The 20,196-nt window shown below is 39.8% G+C and overlaps 2 protein-coding genes across 2 annotated transcripts; both read left to right on the forward strand.

The window, feature by feature from the left end:
- Positions 1-728: 728 nt before the first annotated feature.
- LOC134871245 (5-hydroxytryptamine receptor 3A-like) lies at positions 729-6,043 on the forward strand. The gene is made up of 10 exons (XM_063893935.1): positions 729-768; positions 1,540-1,700; positions 1,777-1,821; positions 1,971-2,080; positions 2,512-2,681; positions 2,759-2,919; positions 3,598-3,808; positions 3,922-4,086; positions 4,306-4,391; positions 5,491-6,043. The coding sequence occupies exons 1-10, from the start codon at positions 729-731 to the stop codon at positions 5,707-5,709; spliced, it is 1,368 nt and encodes a 455-aa protein (XP_063750005.1). The 3' UTR covers positions 5,710-6,043.
- Positions 6,044-8,430: 2,387 nt separating this feature from the next.
- LOC134870966 (5-hydroxytryptamine receptor 3A-like) lies at positions 8,431-14,868 on the forward strand. Its single transcript, XM_063893522.1, has 10 exons — positions 8,431-8,467; positions 9,075-9,235; positions 10,755-10,799; positions 10,940-11,049; positions 11,620-11,789; positions 12,853-13,010; positions 13,484-13,694; positions 13,774-13,947; positions 14,172-14,257; positions 14,360-14,868. Exons 1-10 carry the CDS (start codon positions 8,431-8,433, stop codon positions 14,582-14,584), a joined length of 1,377 nt encoding a protein of 458 aa, XP_063749592.1. The 3' UTR covers positions 14,585-14,868.
- Positions 14,869-20,196: the final 5,328 nt, after the last annotated feature.

A 20,196-nucleotide genomic window follows, 5' to 3' on the forward strand; every position in this document is an offset into this window, starting at 1 on the left:
GGAATCAGAACATAGGATGAACATTGAATTGGATTTGAAAATCTATAGATTTTGTATTATTGTTCAGAAATATCGAATAAAAGAAAAGAAAATCATTAGTTGTTCATAAACTTCAGTGTAAGAACAACAGTCCATTAAAAATCTCAGAAATAAAATTGCATTTGCAAAGTCACTTACTGTTCAAAAAGAGACTCGATGAATGAATGAATGAATCCATTAATAATAAAGCAGCTTTAATGCCATGGTGAGCCTGACAGCGGGAAGTCAACAAGAACAAGTGGCTTTAAATGGCTGCAATGTTCATAATGTAATTACCACTTCCTTCTGGTTATCAAGTTCCACTCTAATTGAATTTGACTTTCTCATTTGACGTGGGCTGCTCTGCAAGTGTTGCAGGAGAAATCTGTTTTGCAACTGTGTGCACTCACATGTACTATCCGTAAGGGTCAAATAAGTTTTTGTAAATCCATATCCTGTCTCCTCTCAGATGGATGAGTCCTTCCCACCTGCCCTCCCCTTGGTTTAGTTGTAACCTTTAATTTTACTTGACTTATGGGTCAAACCAAGGCCTGATGACACTATGCTGCATGTCCCCCCAAGCCAATCCCTGCTCTGCACTGTGGGAGGGGTTTTTCCTTTAAGGCAGAGGTCATTCCTTCAGCCCAGCCCTTGTCGGCTCAAATCTTAGTCTCTGGTCCCACAGCAGGAGCACACACACGACTGCAGACATGATGCATGTTGCTTTTTTCCTCCTGATCGTCTTCACAGGTAAGACTTAGTACTGCATTAGCATGTTTTTGTGTTTAACCTCGAAAAAGTGTCTTAAATATTATTGTTTGACTCCTTTGACAGCAAAGTGCCAATGATGAACTTTAGTATAGCATTTTTCAATCAGTCTAGCTCCACTTATATCTGATTTATAAACTGTGAGGAAGTGGAGCCTGGACTTGTTGTCACAGCTATTTCACATCATAGTTTTAATTGTAAATCATGAAGCAAAAAAGGTCAACTTTAGTCAAACTCAAAGCCATGACTTCTTTTGTCTGCCTGTTTCCCTTTGCTGTTTCTTTTTATTCATTTACTTTTCTTGAGGAACGCTTTTACATTTCACAACAGTACAGTGAAAATAAGTGTGATTTCACTTTGTCAGCCAGCTAAGTCCACGGTTAACTAGAGAATTATCAATAGTTTATTAAAAAAAAGACAAATTAACAATTAACTAGTGAATCAATGAAAAAGGACAAGAGTAGGGAGGTGGAGAGATATCCAGAACTGCACAGAAGCGTATATTTATTATTTGCCGCTCAATCTACACAATATTATCATATTTATTGCAGTGTTGACATTTTTAATCAGCATTGTTATCATCAGCACAGTTAAATCGCTACACCCAAGCATTGCAATCACATGAAAAAATAACAATCAATAATAATAAATAAAATCAAACATATATATGAGAGAAAAAAAAGCTAACCTAAAGCAAAGAGATTTATTTTTAGGAAAGATCAAACACAAAAACTGCTCTCTGATGTACAGCAGGGGGGTCTTCCTCTGAGAAAGTGTGCAGTTACCAGGAAGTAGTGGATTACCTGAACCTGACCACCAATAACAACTTGTATAAACTGACCCGGCCCGTCCTGAACTACAAACACCCCACTGTGGTGCAGCTGGACATCATCCTCTACGCCATCCTGGCTGTGGTAGGTGTATGAATCACCTGCTAAATGTTGCCATGCATTCGATCAGTCCTGACTTATGTGTGTGTGTTATTCCCAGATTGAGAAAACACAAACTTTTATTCCTTTCGTCTGGGCAACAATGGTGAGTTTTGATTATTTAAATGCAAAATGTCTCTTTCTGATCACCTTTGACCCTCAGCCAACACTGGTTGGTCAGCTGATGCTTTATTAAATCTGTCTAAAACTAACTGTCTCTTATTTTCCCCGTTGTACGCCTTTAATTTACTGCAGAAGTGGAACCATGAACGCATCTCATGGGACCCCGATCAGTTTTGTGGAATCAATTCGATTTCAGTTCCTAGAGAAATGCTCTGGATTCCAGACCTGTTCATCTATGAGATGTGAGCCTACAACACACACACACAGATTCAAAGTGGAGCTTGTGAATAGAGTAATAAAAACAAAGACATAATCAGTGACACAAAAACAGACTTCAAGTTTGACAAAGCTTATTAGCGCATTTCCCCAAATGTGTGTCAAAGGCTTCTTTAAAAGATGAGATAGAAACGTCACCTGAAAAAAGCAGGAATTAAAATGGATGAGGAAACTGAATAAAGTTCCTAAAACAATTGCAATGAATTCAGTGAATGGAACACAAGTGGTTTTGATAAAGAATGGGTGATATATTTTTTTTCACACCAGTTTTCATAATATTGTGAAGAACAATAAAAAGCTAGCACGTTAACCTGTGAAAGAAGCTTCATCATCTATTCACCCAGGTTATCTGGAATAGTTTACAGTTCTACAAACTTGACCCGTGTTTGTGTGTCAGGGTACAGAAGGATGACTCCCCTCTGAATCCGTACATGTATGTGTTGCACGATGGGACAGTCACCCTTGAAGAGGACCTGAGGGTGGTGAGCACCTGCAGGATGGACATCTATAAGTTCCCGTTCGACACACAGAAGTGCAATATTTCCATTGGGTCTGCGATACACTGCGGTGAGGAGGGGGAGTATGGCTGTCTGGGGTTACTTTTTTTTGTCTTGTTCTCTGAAACGTTCTCCCTCCCTCCTCAGTTGATGAGCTCCGTATCCTCCCTTTCTCCAACGCATCTCGAGCCACCCAGTTTTCCCGAGAGTTGATACAGTCTCAGGGGGAGTGGGAGTTCCTTCATGTGTCCATCTCCAGCAACAACTTCACCTTCGGCATGAAACAGTGGGAACAGCTCATATACACTGTGAGTTTATATACCTACAGATTATATATTCAATGAAATGTGTTCATATCGCAGGCTCTGAGACGATGTTAAGCATCTGACCAGAAGAGCAGAGAGCACAGTATTTACAGGAAAATGTAAAGAAATTGTAATTTGAAATAAACCATGCGTGGTATGCTATATATTTAATAAGAGCTGTGTGAACAATGTTAACAGTATTAACATATGCTTGAATAAATAGGATATGAACACATCTAGTGTAGGTGTAATTACAGGTGATGCTGACAGTACATTATATATTATGTAATACTGTAGCTGGAGGTATAATTTGATTACGTATCAAACAGTATTAAGAATGACAAATGTGTGCTTTTAATTACAAGTTGGGCTATTTCATCAATATTCATATCATAATTAATATTCATGTTCTCTAGCTTTTGCATTTTGCAAAGTCAGTTTTACGAATTTCTGACCTGGTTATGTAATACAAGTTACTGTAAAAATGATGTGAGTGTCTTGAGCATCTACATGTTTTTCACAGGACATGATGTTTTTTGTCTATCCATGCCTCATCCATCCATTCTCCTTTTCATCAGATGTGGAACAAATGTCCATTTTGACTCAAGGAAGAATTTCTAAATCCAGAGATGTCATAATTTCCTGTTAATCACCATGACCCTTGTAACTTTTTTTTCCTAGTTCACCATGAAAAGGAGGCCCCTCCTCCATGTCATCAATTTCCTGTTACCCATCCTGTTCTTCCTTAGTCTGGACATCGCCTCCTTCTTCATCGCAGACCATCGAGGAGAGAAGCTGGGCTTCAAAGTGACCGTGCTGTTGGCCATCTCTGTCCTGCTGCTCATCCTGAATGACATCCTTCCCTCCATGTCCAACAAGACTCCTCTCATAGGTACTGACCTTATTTATACAGTCTATGGTACTGACTGACACTTTAAGAGCGTATTGTTCACTGGATTGTGAATCAAATAGCATTACTTTTTATTGCCTGTTTGATCCTTTCAGCAACCTACTGCATTGTGATTTTTGCTCTGATGCTGCTCAGCCTGCTGGAGACGATTTTGGTAACGTATCTCATGGAGAAAGACTCTGCTTCCTACGAGAAGCTCAGGCTGAGGAACAACTTGGAGGTCAAACAGGAGAAAGTTCAAGTCAATAACTGTAACCCTGGTAAGACCCAGAACTATTGAATGATTCACAAACACAACTGTTTAAAGACAATTCTGCTAATGATTGTAGTTTAATCACTTGCCACTTTTGACAATATCCGTTTACGACGTATTTTCACAAAAATCTAATTACTTTAACTAACACAAATATATAAACTCTCCAGTGTTTTTTTTACAATAATAATAATTGTGAATCATAATTATTGTGCTTTGTTTTTAGAGGAGAAAAGAGATAACTGCTGTTCATGCATCTGCAAAGTGTCTGACAGTGAGAAACAGCATGAGCCGCTGCCGATGGCTGAAGGGGTACAGCATTATAGTTTTTCAAATTAAGCAGTATTAAGTATCAAGACAGGTGGACAGGATGCAGGATCTTTCATCATTTAATTCTAAAACCTGTGACTTAAACATCCACTGATGACTGGAACGTTTTAGATCAGTGTGAGCAATGAGGAAACTGAAAATGTTTGTGAAATAGATTCATAAAAGAAACATAAATGCCATATCTCCTTTATGTTCCCCACATTGTTTCGTTCATTTGACTCTTTTATTCACATTTTGTGAGGTCATCTTCTGCAATGGTTTAATGGCACCCAACTGGAGAATCAGCAGCATTGTTTATACCAGGGGTGTCCAAAATACGGCCCGGGGGCCAACTGCAGGCCGTTGTCCATTTAGAAATTGCCCTCAGGAAATTCTAAGAGTAAAATTGGAGATGGCGCACACCTGTAACTTGTGCTTGTCTTATATTGTACTTCTTAAATATAAATGCAAAAATATATTAAATAAAACAGCCCAATAACTTACATAACACGCTTGAAATATACCCTTCCTATTTCCCCTTATTATAAGCAATCTGATGCTTGTGTTTTACGGGATGAGCTGCCAACACTTTTAGTAACAAAATAAATGAGACCCTATAGGGAGCTTTGATGTAGGCTGTTAAAAAAAGAAGAAGAAGCATATCAAGTATTAAGCATAAAGTACCTGCATTTGATTGATTTTGTTAACTTATATCTTTACTTATGGGGCAATATACTGTAACTCACCGCTATTTAGGGGCCCAGCCCTAGTATATCTCCGTATTTGACCTCAGGGAATAAAGTTTGGACACCCCTGGTTTATACCAATAAATTAACTCATAATATTCCCAATATTGGCATGACAATAGTGGATGGAAAAGTGCATTCACTCCCATTTTCTATGGCCAGTTTTCTTACAATTCTGTAAAAACAGTTTTAGGTGGATATCTGATTAAAGAAAGCATATATTTTAATATACATATATAATTACAGTTTTAAACCTGTGTGTATCCTGTGTGATAACATGTACTCTATCCACCTGGCTTGCAATACATTACCATGAAACCACTCTAACATGAGTCTTGGACTCCTGGTGTGTGCAGGTAAACAACAGCATTCAGTACCAAGAGTCTCACGTCTTGCTGCTGATCCTGGAGGAGCTGAAGGAGCTGCAGCACACTCTGAATCTACACCTGAGCTGCAGACACCAAGTAGGGAAATCTGGCCAATGGGCGGCAAGAATCAACAAAGCTTTTTTCATTTTCTATCTCATCACTGTGTCACTGTTTCTATCCCTCATCTTCATCGAATGGAACAATTAGACGTGTAAAACAATACTTTACAGTTTCTGTGTTTTACCCTTATTTCAACAATTGTTGCGGTGTTGTAAAAGCTCACCTTCTGTATTTATAGTATCTCTTTTTAAAATCTATTTGATATAGTTCAGGTTAGATCATTTTTGCCAGGTTAAAAGTAAAGTTACATGATTCTGTAAATGTGTCTTGCAAAGAATAATACTGTTGATAAAAGTTTCACTAATATTTGCAAACAGGAGATCTTGCCTGCAGAAGCATGGACTTTTTAATTTGGCTGTCAAATAAAAAAAAGTGAAAGTTAAATCTAGGTTTTAGAATTTCTACTGGAATTATGAGCTCATTCGTGTCTCAATTTGGTTACATTTATAACTTGTTTTTGTTAAGTGCTTCATTTACCACATCATTATGAGTGCATCATCTAAGTGCACCCCATTTTGCCAAATGTCAGTACATAAGTGTGCAAATGTATTTTAATTTTAATATTCATTTCTAAGTTACACTTTATGTATATTAGGACCTTTAAATGTTTTAAAATGGAGTGAAAAAAAGTTTTTAATGAATGTAAAACCACCGATATATTTGCCGTAATCTGGCCGGCTCCATGATGTTCCTTTGTTAATTGGCTGCGCTCCCTAATTAGTTTCACCGGTCCCTCTTAGCCCTGCTGTCACCAGACCTCTGCCCACCTTTTCCCACTCCCCATAAGTCACCCACCACTAATTGTTTAAATGAAAGTGCAGCTGGTGCATGTGATGCACCTCCTAAATCCTGTGTGGAGTAGGGACAAATGTAAACCTATGAGAACAATGGATGAAAGAGAATAAAGAGAGACTAAACCGCCTCCAATTCAATCCATCACTGAACTCATTTCTTTTTTTTATCTGTAATATTTCAAATTATCTCCGCAGGCAGATCAATGGATCCTACCCTCTTGTTCTGTTTGTCTACTTTCACCTTACAGCTGATCTGTCACTCAGACTTTAAACTAATCACAGCCTTCCTCCCCAGCCTTTATGCTATAAATGCAGTCAGAGAGGAGGGTGTTAAATAACAAGGAGACAGAATCATGTGCACAGTCATCACTCAAACTGCCAATGAGACATGTAAAAGTCCCCTAAGGACTTTTACATGTCTCATTGTTTCAGCACATCGAATCACAGAGGACCTTTTTTTGGTCTTGCTCGCTTGCTTATGAATCACTTTAGAACAGACTGAAATATCTCAACTGTAGACCTTTTCACAGCAGCAGACAATATTATAGATAATCACATACTGTAAATAATAGCTCACTTATGTTGCCCCATTAAAGCACTTGTTTTGTTTTCAGCCTTTATAATGGGCAGACACTATGAAAACTGATTGCAGTGTTAGTGTAGGCTGTACAGCATTCAAGTAACTCTTATTTGTAATGCTTTATTCAGTCATTTCACAGGTTTTAATGACCATGTTTGTTTGTTTTGGAGAGGAAGAGACCTTTGCTTATAATTCTGCCCCAGGTTGAAAATAGTCTAACTGGCAGAATGTTGGTAAGTGTAACAACACCGCCCTCTCTGCTCTGTGTGCCTGCTGCTCTGTGCCAGCAGCAGTCAGGGAGGGTGGTTCGTCAAAAGTGGGGACACCTGTGAGTGTCTCCACGGAGGCTATAAATACAGGCCAACCCTCAATGTCTCTCTCTTTGTTCCAGGAGCCATCCAGGCCCAGTTTGGTTCGTCACTCGCCGGCAACACTTGCACACACCTTCGATACCCTTACATGGATATTATATTGTCACTTTAATAAATGACTTGTCTCCCCATTTTTGATCGCATTCCCTGAGCCGGTTTGTGACAATCTATAACAGAAGAATTGACAGAGAACTTCATATGTAGTCCAACCATTTAATCTCTATTTTTCCTGATAACATCTCTAATTATGCCCTCATCATAATCGCACTCCTCCTAAAACAACTCCTTTATGTGACATCATCACACTGAACATGCATCTTGGTCCTTTTTGAATGATTAAATTAACAGGAAAAAATACAGTATCCATCAAGTCATTTATTAGCTCTAATTTGTCCCTGACTGAGTCTGTGTGCCGCCACAAGGGGGTGGGCGCATCCTTTTTTTTTAATACTTTGGATTCTCAATATGTTCTTAAAAAGTTCTGTGTTTTCAAAGTTTATGATTACAAATCTGATGATTAAGCAGTGATTTCACTGTGAAGGTATAGCTCCAAAACTTCACTCTAATTTGAACATCATTTGTCTTCAAAACAAAGACCAACATTTATTTTTATGACGTTTTCTATCTTGAATGAAGTGTATTTAAATCCACTTTTCAAGCAAATGGTAAAATATCACCATATGTATGTAATGTTGTCAGTACTAATAACGTTATAATAAATTAGCTGCTATGCAGGTGTTATTGACTTAAATGTATTACATTGTCTGGGTGAGTGAGCAAAGTGTTGATTAAGTCACTTACTTTCACCATTAAATACCATTAGAGTCCACTTTAGGCTCGAGCCTCTTTTTCCTCCATGAAAACACAGGGGAATGCTGGGATGACCACTGTGGGAGTGACCACGTCTGTCTGTCATGATAATGTGATTAAAAAAAACAAAAAAACCATCAGCATCTTCCGGTATGTGGGAGTCTTGGAGACATTTCCAGACAGTACTGAGAGGCGGACATTACCTGTGCAGACGTCTCACTCTGTTTGGATTCTCACAGTTGTTGTTGCCATGATGCTTACTGGTTTCATCTTTCTGCTCTTCCTCACAGGTAAGCCTGGACATTTCTTCAGAAATCTGGCTTTATTTATTTAATGACAGTCCTGTGGGGCTGCTCATTTGAACAAAATGCTTTTGGTTTCCAGAGTAATACCAAAATGTAAAAAAAAAAAGAAGAAAGTAAGCACATCAACATAGGAACATTAAAATAAAAACTTTGTTTACATAATAAGGTTTTTATTCCGAGATTTGAGCCGGAAATGGTGCATGATTTCCACAACATGCAATGTGGTGATAAATAGCAGATTTCTCTCTGGACAGCCCCATTTAATTTGGAATTACTGCAATAATGATCACTTTTGAAAGTTATTAGATAAAACCCTTGCAGTTCTGCCAACGCCCATCTCATAATGGCCTTTCAGTGACCACAACCACAGGATATTGCTGCAGATGTGTGTGTGAGCTGGTGTTTATTTCTGGTTTGATAATACACTCAGAAGCAATGAAAACTAACCACAGAGAATTATGTGATTTTTCTCTGAATGTCCAGACAAACATAAGAAGTTCTAATCTAGAAGAAAAGTTAAAAAGAGCATTGTTTCCACATTTCCTTTTTTTAAACGAGTCATTTTCTGAATGTGTTGATGTTTTTGCTGTAGATGGGGTGTTCCCTGAGAAGGAATGCAGTTATCAGGATGTTTTAGACCACCTGCAGCTGAACAGATCCAATGAGCTGTACTCAATGACCCGGCCCGTTAAAAACTACAAACGCCCTACACTGGTTTCACTGGAAGTGCTGCTCTATGCCATTCTGGATGTGGTAAGAGAAAGCTTTGATCTTCTGTCAGGTTTTCCCGAACTGTGAATAGATATTCTGACGAAAAAGTTCTTTGAACAATCTTCAGGGTATGTAAGGAGGAAATGCAGTACAGACAAAATGGGTTCCTTTAGCTGTTCTGTTCAAAAATGTTAATGAAGATACTACCTTGTATTTATATGTGTCTATAATAAACGAAATCACATTACAAATATGTCAGTTTAACATATTGATTTACATTTACCTGGAACATAAGGAGACTTTCCGAGAACCAGCACCTTATCGTGGTGGAGAGGTTTGTGTGCCCTGATGAACCTGGGAGCTGTGTTGTCTGGAACCTTGTGTTCCTGGTAGGGTCTCCCATGGCAAATCGGTCTCAGGTAAAGGGCCAGACTAAGATTGGTTCAAAAGACCTCATGGAAAACATACATGAAAGCGAGGATACCCGGCCCAGAGGAAGCCCGGGGTCCCCTTCTGGAGCCAGGCCCAGAAGGAGGACTCTTTGGCACAGTCCGAATAAGCAACGTGGGCAACACCCTCCAGAAATGCTGAAGGCTCTGGGTGTTGAGGGACTGTCATGGTTGACAAGTCTCATCAACATTGCGTGGAAGTCGGAAACAGTACCGAATGAGTGGCAGACCGGGGTGGTGGTTCCACTTTTTAAAAAGGGGGATCAGAGGGTGTGTGCCAATTACAGAGGCATCACATTACTCAGGCTCCCCGGGAAAGTTTACTCTAAGGTGCTGGAAAGGCGGGTCCAACCGATTGTCGAACCTCAGATTGAAGAGGAACAATGCGGATTGGATCCTGGTCGTGGAACGACGGACCAGCTTTTTACTCTCGCAAGGATCCTGGAGGGGGCCTGGGAGTACGCTCATCGGTCTACATGTGCTTTGTGGATTTGGAGAAAGCGTATGACCGGGTTCCCAGGGAGATACTGTGGGATGTGCTGCGGGAGTATGGGGTGAGGGGGTCTCTACTCAGGGCCATCCAATCTCTGTACTCCCAAAGCGAGAGCTGTGTCCGGGTCGTCGGCACCTAGTGAGGATGCCACCTGGGCGTCTCCCTAGGGAGTTGTTCCAGGCACGTCCAGCTGGGAAGAGACCGAGGGGTAGACCTAGGAACCAGGTGGAGGGATTATATCTCTTCGCTGGCCTTGGAGCACCTTGGAATCCCCCAGTCAGAGCTGGTTTATGTGGCTGGGGAAAGAGAAGTTTGGGCCTCTCTGCTGGAGCTGTTACTTCCGCGACCCTGATGGATAAGCGGGAGAAGATGGATGGATGGATGGATGGATGGATGGATGGATGGATGGATGGAACATAAGGAAAAAATGAGTCATATTAGCTTTCGTAATAATTACTGTATATCTCACAACCTTTAATTTAGCCTTTGTTTCTCTGTCACCAAATGTAATGTAAATAAGCGTGATTGAGCCCAGATTTGTATTACCATGCCATACCATTTAATCCCACTTTACCCCTAATCAGAACAACCATATACTTGTCAATTTATTTGTTTACAGGTTGAGAAAGACCAGAAATTCATCCCTTATGTTTGGACTGTCATGGTGAGTACTGTGATAAATCTTGAAGAAACTTTAGTTTATTTTTCCATTTAAACTGTATATTATTTTTATTATGTTATCATGGATTTGATTTTTCCTGCTTGCTTTCCCTAAATCTTCCTGTTTTCTGTCTTCCCCTGAAGAGGTGGCACAATGAATACATATCCTGGGATCCAAATCAGTTTTGTGGAATTGATAATGTTTCTCTTCCTGCTGAAGTGTTGTGGGTACCAGATATCATTATTGAGGAAATGTAAGTGTAACTGTATCTACACACACACACACACACACACACACACACACACACACACACACACACACACACACACACACACACACACACACACACACACACACACACACACACACACACACACACACACACACACACACACACACACACACACAATATTGATGTCTTTCTCTGTAATGGTGAGATTCTAATGTAGTTAGAAAATTGACAAATTAGACTAAACAAATATAAACAAGTCATATTTGTGATCTGAACCGTTTTTTAAATAATTATTTTATACTTTTAACTCACTGAGGCACTGTATCACAAAGTAAAGGTTACTATTTAAGTTAAAGAAGATTTATGGGAAGATATATAATTTTATTCATTGATTCATCTAATTAAATAAACACTAGGATTTAATTTAACTGTATTTCAGTGAGTTCAACATAGGGATGCATATGGACTTTGAATTTGTTAAAATAAGTCTTGTCATTTATATCTTCTGCTTCCCTTATTCTGAAAAGGTCCTGAATCAATTGCCATCATGTGTGTTTTTGCGTTCACATGTCGCTGTGTGTTCTCTTACAGGACAGAGAAGGACAAAGCCCCTCCGAGTCCTTATCTTACCATCAATAATAAAGGTGATGTTGAAGTCCACAACGACCAGGTGCTGGTCAGCACTTGCAGGATGCACATTTACCGGTTCCCCTTTGACATACAGAACTGCAACCTTTCCTTCAAGTCTATCATACACACCGGTGAGATAGTGATGGGTTCTGTTAATAAGGGTTTGTTTTGACAAGGGGGAAACTTTATGGGACGAGTATCGGGGTTTCGTTTATAAAATAACTTGTGAGTGATAGTTTTAATTGGGAAATCCAGCTCATTTTATGCAGGTGCCCAATGTTGAAATGTAGTCCGCTGAAGAAATAAACATTGTAGCAACATTGTAGTTAAATGAATCTTGAAACTGGTGAGTCATTGCAGGAAATAAGTGCATCATACAAATCAGCTTTGGGAATGTAATGTCCAATAGCCTCATTTGATAAGAAAAACATCCCCTACCTTTTGTCTTTGCGATGATGCCCCTGGCCTGTGAATAAACCAGTCGCAATGCTGTGGATTTTAGGTTTATGCAAGTCCTCCTAAAAGGTTTAAAGTTAAACAAAGTAAAAGTCACACTTCTGCCCATGATTTTCCAGTGTTTCATATTAAATACAGTCTGTCCTGCCACACTTTCATAATGAATCGAAAGTATTTTTAAACTTCCCAAAGTGAAGAGTTTGCTTGAGGGATTCAACTTTACAGGTCATAAACTATCTTGCAGTGTGGGTGGATCCCCTGGGACATCTCCCAAGTGCCTCTGTGGATGTGCAGCAAGACCACCTCTAGGCCCAGGGTGAAGGTGACCCCTCACCCAAACCTCATCGCTTCCCAGGGCTGTGGTCTTAGTTCTTGCTGTATCCTTTCTCCAATTGTAGACTGTCTTTACTGCGAGAGGTCTGCAGCGATGTTGACAACCCACCCAAACACCTCTTGAAACCCCTTTTGTTCACCATGCTTTTTGGGTGTGAATGTTATCAACATTCATATCTTTACAACAAATGAGTTTTAACACTGTTTATAGATGTACCCTCTTTATTTGCACCAGATCAAGTTAAGTTGGTTTTAATGCTAAAAAATGATTCCTAATTCCAACATAACTTGGTCTGTCCTGCTGCCTCTACTGACTTGTGAATCAAACTTACAATGACTTACAATCTCAACCACTCACCTCGACACCCCAGCACTTTTAATCGGTCTGTTTATCTTTCATTACAGCAAAGGACATTCGGCTCCAGCCAAGCGACAACTCTACAGAGGCCACAGAGTGGTCCCGTGATGTGATGCGGACTCAGTACGAATGGCTGTTCCTCAACATGATCGTTACCATCAACAACGCCAGCGATCTGATCAGCCAAGACATCATCATTTACACTGTATGTAAACAGATGTTCACAGTAACTGTGTCATAAAGCAGATTCTTTAGGTGAAACATGAAGGTCTATTTATTTGTTACTATTTTATTCCTTCTTTCCTTATTTCTTTCAGTTTGTTATCAAATTTCCCTTAATAGTTTATTCCCCCCATATAGTTCTGTCCATCAACCTTTCCTTATTTCATTCCGGTTTTAGTCCTCCATATTTCTCTTTTCCATTTATTTCATTTTTTCCATTTTTAGTCTGATCTGAAAATGTAAACGAAATTGTATTTCAGAAATATATTTACTTGAGTCCATTTGACAGGTTTTTCCTCAAATAAACCTAGTGTTAGAGAATACACTTGAGGAAAAATACTTTTTTGTCTTTAAAATCAAATCCACACTGCTGATGTTGAAAAATAGGAGCACATTATTCCATATTATTTTAAGATTAAACACATCAACCATTTAGCACTGACATTTATTTCACAGATCACCATGAAGAGGCGGTCTATCCTCTATATTATCAACTTCCTGGTACCTGTGCTCTTCTTTCTGTGTCTGGACTTGGCCTCCTTCCTGATCTCAGACAACGGTGGAGAGAAGCTCAGCTTCAAGGTCACTGTGCTGCTCGCTGTCACTGTGTTACAACTTATTCTGAATGAAATTCTCCCTGCCTCTTCAAACAGGATTCCTCTTATTGGTAAAGCAGCTTAGAGTCATTCCTCTTGGACTGTCAAATTGTGTTTATTTGTCCGCACTAATGCTGCCTTCTCCTTCAGCGCTTTATTGCATTGGGATTTTTGCTCTGATGCTACTAAGCCTCCTGGAGACAATTTTGGTGACGCATCTGATGGAAAAAGACTCCCAAGCATCCAAAGAGAACCAGGCAGATAAATGTCAGCGCAAGGACTGTAACAAGAGGGGCAATCCCAACTTCCACAATAGTCACCAAGGTAAGACCAGGATCAATTTCCCATTTTGAAGATGGGTTCCATCATGGGGCGAGAAGGGGCCATTATGAAGCCCTCTTCATGCCCCAACACAATTAAGTGTCTTAAATGCTATGATCCTATTTCAAAATGGTCTCTTATTATAATGTGTTTTAGTTATTGTTTTTCTTATTTGTACATTCCAGTTAATTGTAATATGTTGAATTTGGGGGAAATTGTCTTTCCAGAGGGAAACGAATGGACTCAATGCGCTTGTATCTATGATGTGTCTACGTGTGAAACTCCATCTGAATTGCTGCCTGTAACCAAAGAGGTTAGATGCACTTTGCCACAAAATGCCAAATCTCAAAAATATCAGCAGATAAAGGTAGAATCCATAGTTTTGTAAACCAGACTACAAAATCATTTTTTGCAGGGCAACAGCAGAAAGGTGATGGAGGAGTATCATGCCTTGGAGAAGCTCTCAGATGAGCTGAGGGAGATGCAGAAAACATTGTCCCTGCTCCTCAGCAATGCCAAGGAGAAGCCCGGTTACTGGACCAGAGTGGCCAAAAAAGTCAACACGTTTTTCTTTATTTTCTATTTAACAGTGGTAAGTCTGTTCTTAATTATTTTATTTTTAAAATGGAACAATGGATAGAGGTGATTATTGATACTTCATAAAAACACAATTGTCTGTTTCCATTAAAAAAAATGACCCTAAAATGACCATATCTAATCTTTTCATGTTTTCAGTGTGTAATATGCACAAGGTTTATGTATCACCGGTTGTCTAGATTCTTGCAGGAAACTTAAACATACTTTATTTTTCTTCTTAGAACATATAGTGCAATTGCGTTAATGTTGTTGATGTTTTAAAGTAATGGAACATTTGTGAATCTGAATGTACAGTATTAGCTCTGAAAATGTATATCAAGCTCATAGTACCACACAAAGAAATAATACAATATAAATGATGCATGCTCTTTTTATGTTTAATGTGTCTGCTTAGTCCTTGTGTTGTATTCATGTTTTGCATAACATTTCACACTTTTTTGTATAATGCATTCCTGATTATATATTTTAAGAGAGCCCTTGTTAAAATTGTTCTCAATTTGTTAAATAAAGTTTATCTGTCTTCAAAAAACTAAATTCAAATTTGTCTCCTGAAACAAACACACACGGTTTGGTTTTTAATCAGTTGGGGGGACCAATGATTTCCTTTGGTCACTTTTGGGGACATATTTGTATGGATGCAATTTCTGGTTTGCTTGGCAGTGTTATGTCTCGTCAAATCTGTTAGTTATGTTTATTTATTATGTCTGTCATTTCATGTTTAATCTACTATTTATGTCATACCAAGTGAGGTGTTCATGTATTCACGTCATGTCAAGCCCCTGTGTTTCGTGTTGTGTCTCGTTTTCCATTTCCTGTTTTATTTTGTACTTACCTTGTTTCTCATTGCAGGCCCTGTTACTTTCTGTCTTTGTGTGTTTTCCCGCCATTGTCAGCGTCTGCCCCGCCCCTGATTGTTGTCACCTGTTGCCCTCATGTTTCTGCCTCCCCTCCCCAGCTGTGGCTTGTGTCGTGATTAGTGTCTTTGTAATTAGTCCTGCTTTCCCTTGTGTTCTCTGTCAGTTCGTTGTCGTCTTTCATGTGTTCAAGTCAAGCGTTTTTCATGCCCTGGATTTTTCCTAACTTTGTATTTTTGTAAAACAGCTTTTGGAATAAAGCTCGCCTTTTGTTTGTACCCATACCTGCCTCCCTTTTTGCTGCACTTGGGCCCTATTTCCCCAAACCCTGACAGGCAGTAATTACTTTAATCTTTTTCAAATGTCTCTGTATGTTCGGTATAATTGAGGTGTTAAACTGCATTGTGTTCTCATTTGTTTTATCAACATCAATTCAGCTGCCATCAATGCTGCCCCCCTCCTTTTGGAGTATGTGTATTGCAAATTACACCTTATAAAACGATTGTTACAATGTATTCACACTGCATTGATAAGATTGGATCGTTGATCATTGTTATAATATACAACCAGTGATATTGTAATGGTTGTCAACTGAACCTATGGTATTGTTAAATTATTCTGGACCATTTTCCAACTTAATTAAAAGCGGCATAAACGTTTATGTGAGGAATAAACAAGATTGTGCCATGAGGAAATGGGAACGTTTGGCACAGTAATAAATTACACCTGATAATAGTTTTTTAAAAATATAATTTAAACGTGAATTCCACTTTGCTTGCATCCAAAAGCAGCTCTGACATTGAACTGCTTTACTTTTGGAAACAAACTGCCACAAAAGCGGAAGCAAAATAAACAGATCATTTTCCGCTTAGTGTCGAGATTGTTGTCAATTGCTGGGAGCGTTGCTGCATTAGCGAGTTAATATCATTTATTAATCAGTTAAAAATAGAATGTTGGTCAATCAATTGCCCGTCCCTCTTCCAGGAGAGATATTATCTGTACGACTGAAACAAATCTTCCCAGAAAGCACAGAGGACAGGGATGCTCATTTACTTTGCAGACCTCTCCCAGTCAAGATGTTTGCAGGTTTCCTCTTTCTGCTTCTCCTCACAGGTAAGCTGGAACAATTCTGCATGTAGCATGCAGGTGAGACATTTGTGTTGCCACTCCAATTCAGTTTAGGTGAATGAAGATTTGTTTGTGATACAGCATAAAACAGGACACAAAAGATTAAGCTATAGCTATGTGTATTAGGAAAACTCTTCACAAGTAAGTATTTGGATAATTCTGTGTAACAGGTATGCTGTTCCTGGAAAATGAGAAAGATAAATTACCATTTTACAGTGCCCTGCACTCCACAAATCCCATTTACTATTTGTAGTAGGGTAAAACATCTATAAGGGGTTCTCTCAAAATATATCTGCAGAGGCAATTCAAAATGCTTTGTGGGAAAGCAGTTTGTGTGTGTGCATGGAAATAATATTGAATGTAGATCTGCATAATGTTTTCTGTCAGGTGGAAGTTCCTGGAATAACACAGAGCAACCAGAGCTTCAGGATGGTCTTAAATCAAATCACAGCTGCAAGTATGTAAACAATCAAAATGTGTCAAGTGATTAAATGTAAAAACCGTCAACCGTCAGATGTTAGCAAAAACATGTGGCGCTCACAAATATGAACAGTATGAGTACGTTTGGATAGTCTCTGGCATTATGACAACGTTATACCAGATATTTTAAGGGTTTGGTGAATCCGTAAGTAGAGTACTGATCCCCCTGTGCAATCTAAACACTGGTGATGATGAGATGAGGAAGATGCTGAAGCTCTGGGTGTGATGAGGAGTGGTCTTCAGATAAGCTCAACCTAGGTATTAGGTATGTTGAGCACGCATATCTAAGGTGTGGTAAATAGGCTAAATTGTCCATCTTTCAGTTTGTGTGTACATACAGAGAGATCCAGAGGATTTGAAAAAATATATACACATACGTAAACAACATAGACACATATAAACATATGCACAAATTAAGAGGCATAAATAAAGGCACAACAGTCCATTCTTCAAAATAACAATCACTTCAAAACGGATGAGGATGAACATATTCCAGTAAAAAATGAAAGTTAGTGAAAAAAACTGTCCATAGAAGCGTAGAAAGTGTCTGGTGAGGGATGTGTGTGTGGGATTTTAGAGTCCAAGTCCAATGGGGGCAGGAAGGACAGGTGGGAAGGAGGGGAGAAAGTTCAGCCTCTTGACAGCCTGGTGAAAAAACACGTTTCTTAGTCGGAAGAGAGCTCGAACTCAGGCAGAGGAACCTTCTCCCTAAAGGCAGGAGGGTGAAGAGGCAGTCGGAGGGATGGGAGGGGTCACCCACAATGCTGAGTGCTTTGCGGATGATGCGGGTGCTGTGAAGGTCCGGGAGTGATGGGAGTGAAGCACCATGATCCTCTCAGCAGTGTTCACTATGGCCTGCAGGGTATTATGGCTGGAGGCTGTGCAGCTTCCAAACCACACAGTGATGCAGCTACTGAGGATGCTATCGATGGCGCCTTGGTATTCAGCATGATGGTGTCTGATGTGTTCTTGCCGACCCGTACAGATTGGGGTCTGGCAGTGAGGAAGTCCAGCAGCCAGTTGCAGAGAAGGGGACTGAGGCCCATGTTGCGGGATGATGATGTTGAATGCTGAGCTAAAGTCTTTGAACAGCATCCTAACATAGGAGTTTTTAGTGTCCAAGTGGATAAGGGCTGGGTGGAGAGCAGAGGAGATGGCATTCTCAGCGGACTGTTTCGATGACTCAATATGCAAAATGAAACTGGTCCAAAGAAGGGCGGAGGTCAGATTTGATTTGCTTCATGACTAGCCTCTTGAAGTACTCCATGATGGTGTATTTCAGTGCTTCCTTGGAGGTAGTCATTGAAGCAGGATGAAGATGACTTCTTCGGCACAGGTATGATGGTGGTTTCCTTGAAGCATGGGAGTACAACAGCTTGGTTCAGGGAGATGTTGAAGATGTCTGGTAACATTTGGTTAGTTTATCTGAGAGAAGTAACTTTCTGACAGAGGTATTTTCTTGATATTATTCCAATAGAATCCGGGGACACTGCTGTTACCTGCGGTTATCATAATGTTTTGAACTTCCTGAACCTGACCAAAAATAAGGAGTTGTACTCAATGGTTCGACCTGGAGACCACCGAAAGTGTACGGAAATATTCCTTCAGATGTTAATCTATGGCATTCTAGATGTGGTAAGTTTTTATTTTATTTGTGTATTGATAATCTATAGTTGATCCGTTAAGAAGGGTGTGTGTTTTTACTTTTTGTGGAAATGAAGTCCATGTGCCCGAGACAAATTTGTTTTTGCTATGGATGCAACTCTTGGCCAAAAATAAACTATAAATAAACAAAACAAAAGACAATTTGATCAAACTGTTCTGTCCTAGCTGCGCGCTCATTTGCCCAACTTGACAGACAGCTAACACTCTGAGGGCTAAACTAGCAAATAAAAGACTTGGAAGCAGAAGTGTATTTCCTTTGTTGTTTACTTCTATCTTTTCTTCTATTGAAGTGTTTTTCCCTCTAGATATTTGTAAAACTGCAAGTAAACAAATAGTACAAATTAAAGAATATATTGGTTCACGTTGCACAAAGGTACATATAGCCTAACAGGCAAATGTTAGCTATAATGCTAAACACGCTACATTAAGGCAGGGTTTCATATCTAATCTAATGATGCTAGTTTCCCAAAAACGTTTTCCATCACATTAAACAGACTACAAAACAAACAGTGGCTCATACAGTATTTTGTGTACTTACAAGTAAAGCCTTCTCAAGCATGAACGTGTTAAGTAGGTGACCATCAACTTCTCGGTAAGACAGAGTACGAGTACAACTATTGCGAATGCACGTTAACTTCCTGTTAGTGCTTGCCTATCTCAAAATTAACCACAAGGTGGCAGTAAAACACCATATTTAAACGTGTGCCATGACACTCCCCGTCTGGGATTTGAGAAAATACCACTACAATTAAAACTAATGGCATGTAAAACAGAAACACACAATTTACAGTCTCTAAACAATGAAGTGTTGCTCAATCTTCAGAAGACATAAGAAGCACTGTTTCAGACACAGGCCTCTCATAGGTCTTGGCTGTTCCGTTCTTGATGATCTTTATTTCGACTTTTCTGACCTTACTGTCCTTGTCAGGGAAGGTCTTGTTGATAAGGCCCATAGGCCACTCATTGCGATTGACTTGTCCGTCTTTCATCAGCACCACATCTCCCACCTTGAGGTTTGGTTGATCAGTCTGCCACTTGCTCCGGCTTTGAAGTGTTCCAATATATTCCCGCCTCCATTTGTTCCAAAACATGTATGCGAGGCGCTGCACTTGTCTCCACTGTTGTTTATGGAGATCTTTTCCATTGAAACCTCCGGGGGGAGGAAGAGGAGTGCACACCTTCTGAGTGAGGAGCATAGCCGGGGTGAGGAGTAAAGGAGAGTCTGGGTCAGTCGTGATGGGGGACAGTGGTCTGGCATTGATGATGGCGGTTACCTCTGACATGAGTGTAGAGAGCACCTCGTGTGTCAAGTGAGTTTGGCTAGATTGAAGGAGCATTGCGTCGAGGATGCGTCTGGATATTCCGATCATTCGTTCCCAGCTGCCTCCCATGTGGGAAGAATGAGGCGGGTTAAAGACCCAGGTGCAGCCCTCTTCGCTGACGTACCTTCTGATGCTTGACATGCTGGGCTCGGACAACAGGAAACCCAGTTCCCGGCAGGCACCCACGAAATTAGTTCCACAGTCTG

The sequence above is a fragment of the Eleginops maclovinus genome, chromosome 10 (assembly GCF_036324505.1).
Source record: "Eleginops maclovinus isolate JMC-PN-2008 ecotype Puerto Natales chromosome 10, JC_Emac_rtc_rv5, whole genome shotgun sequence".
In the NCBI taxonomy this organism is placed as follows: Eukaryota; Metazoa; Chordata; class Actinopteri; order Perciformes; family Eleginopidae; genus Eleginops; species Eleginops maclovinus.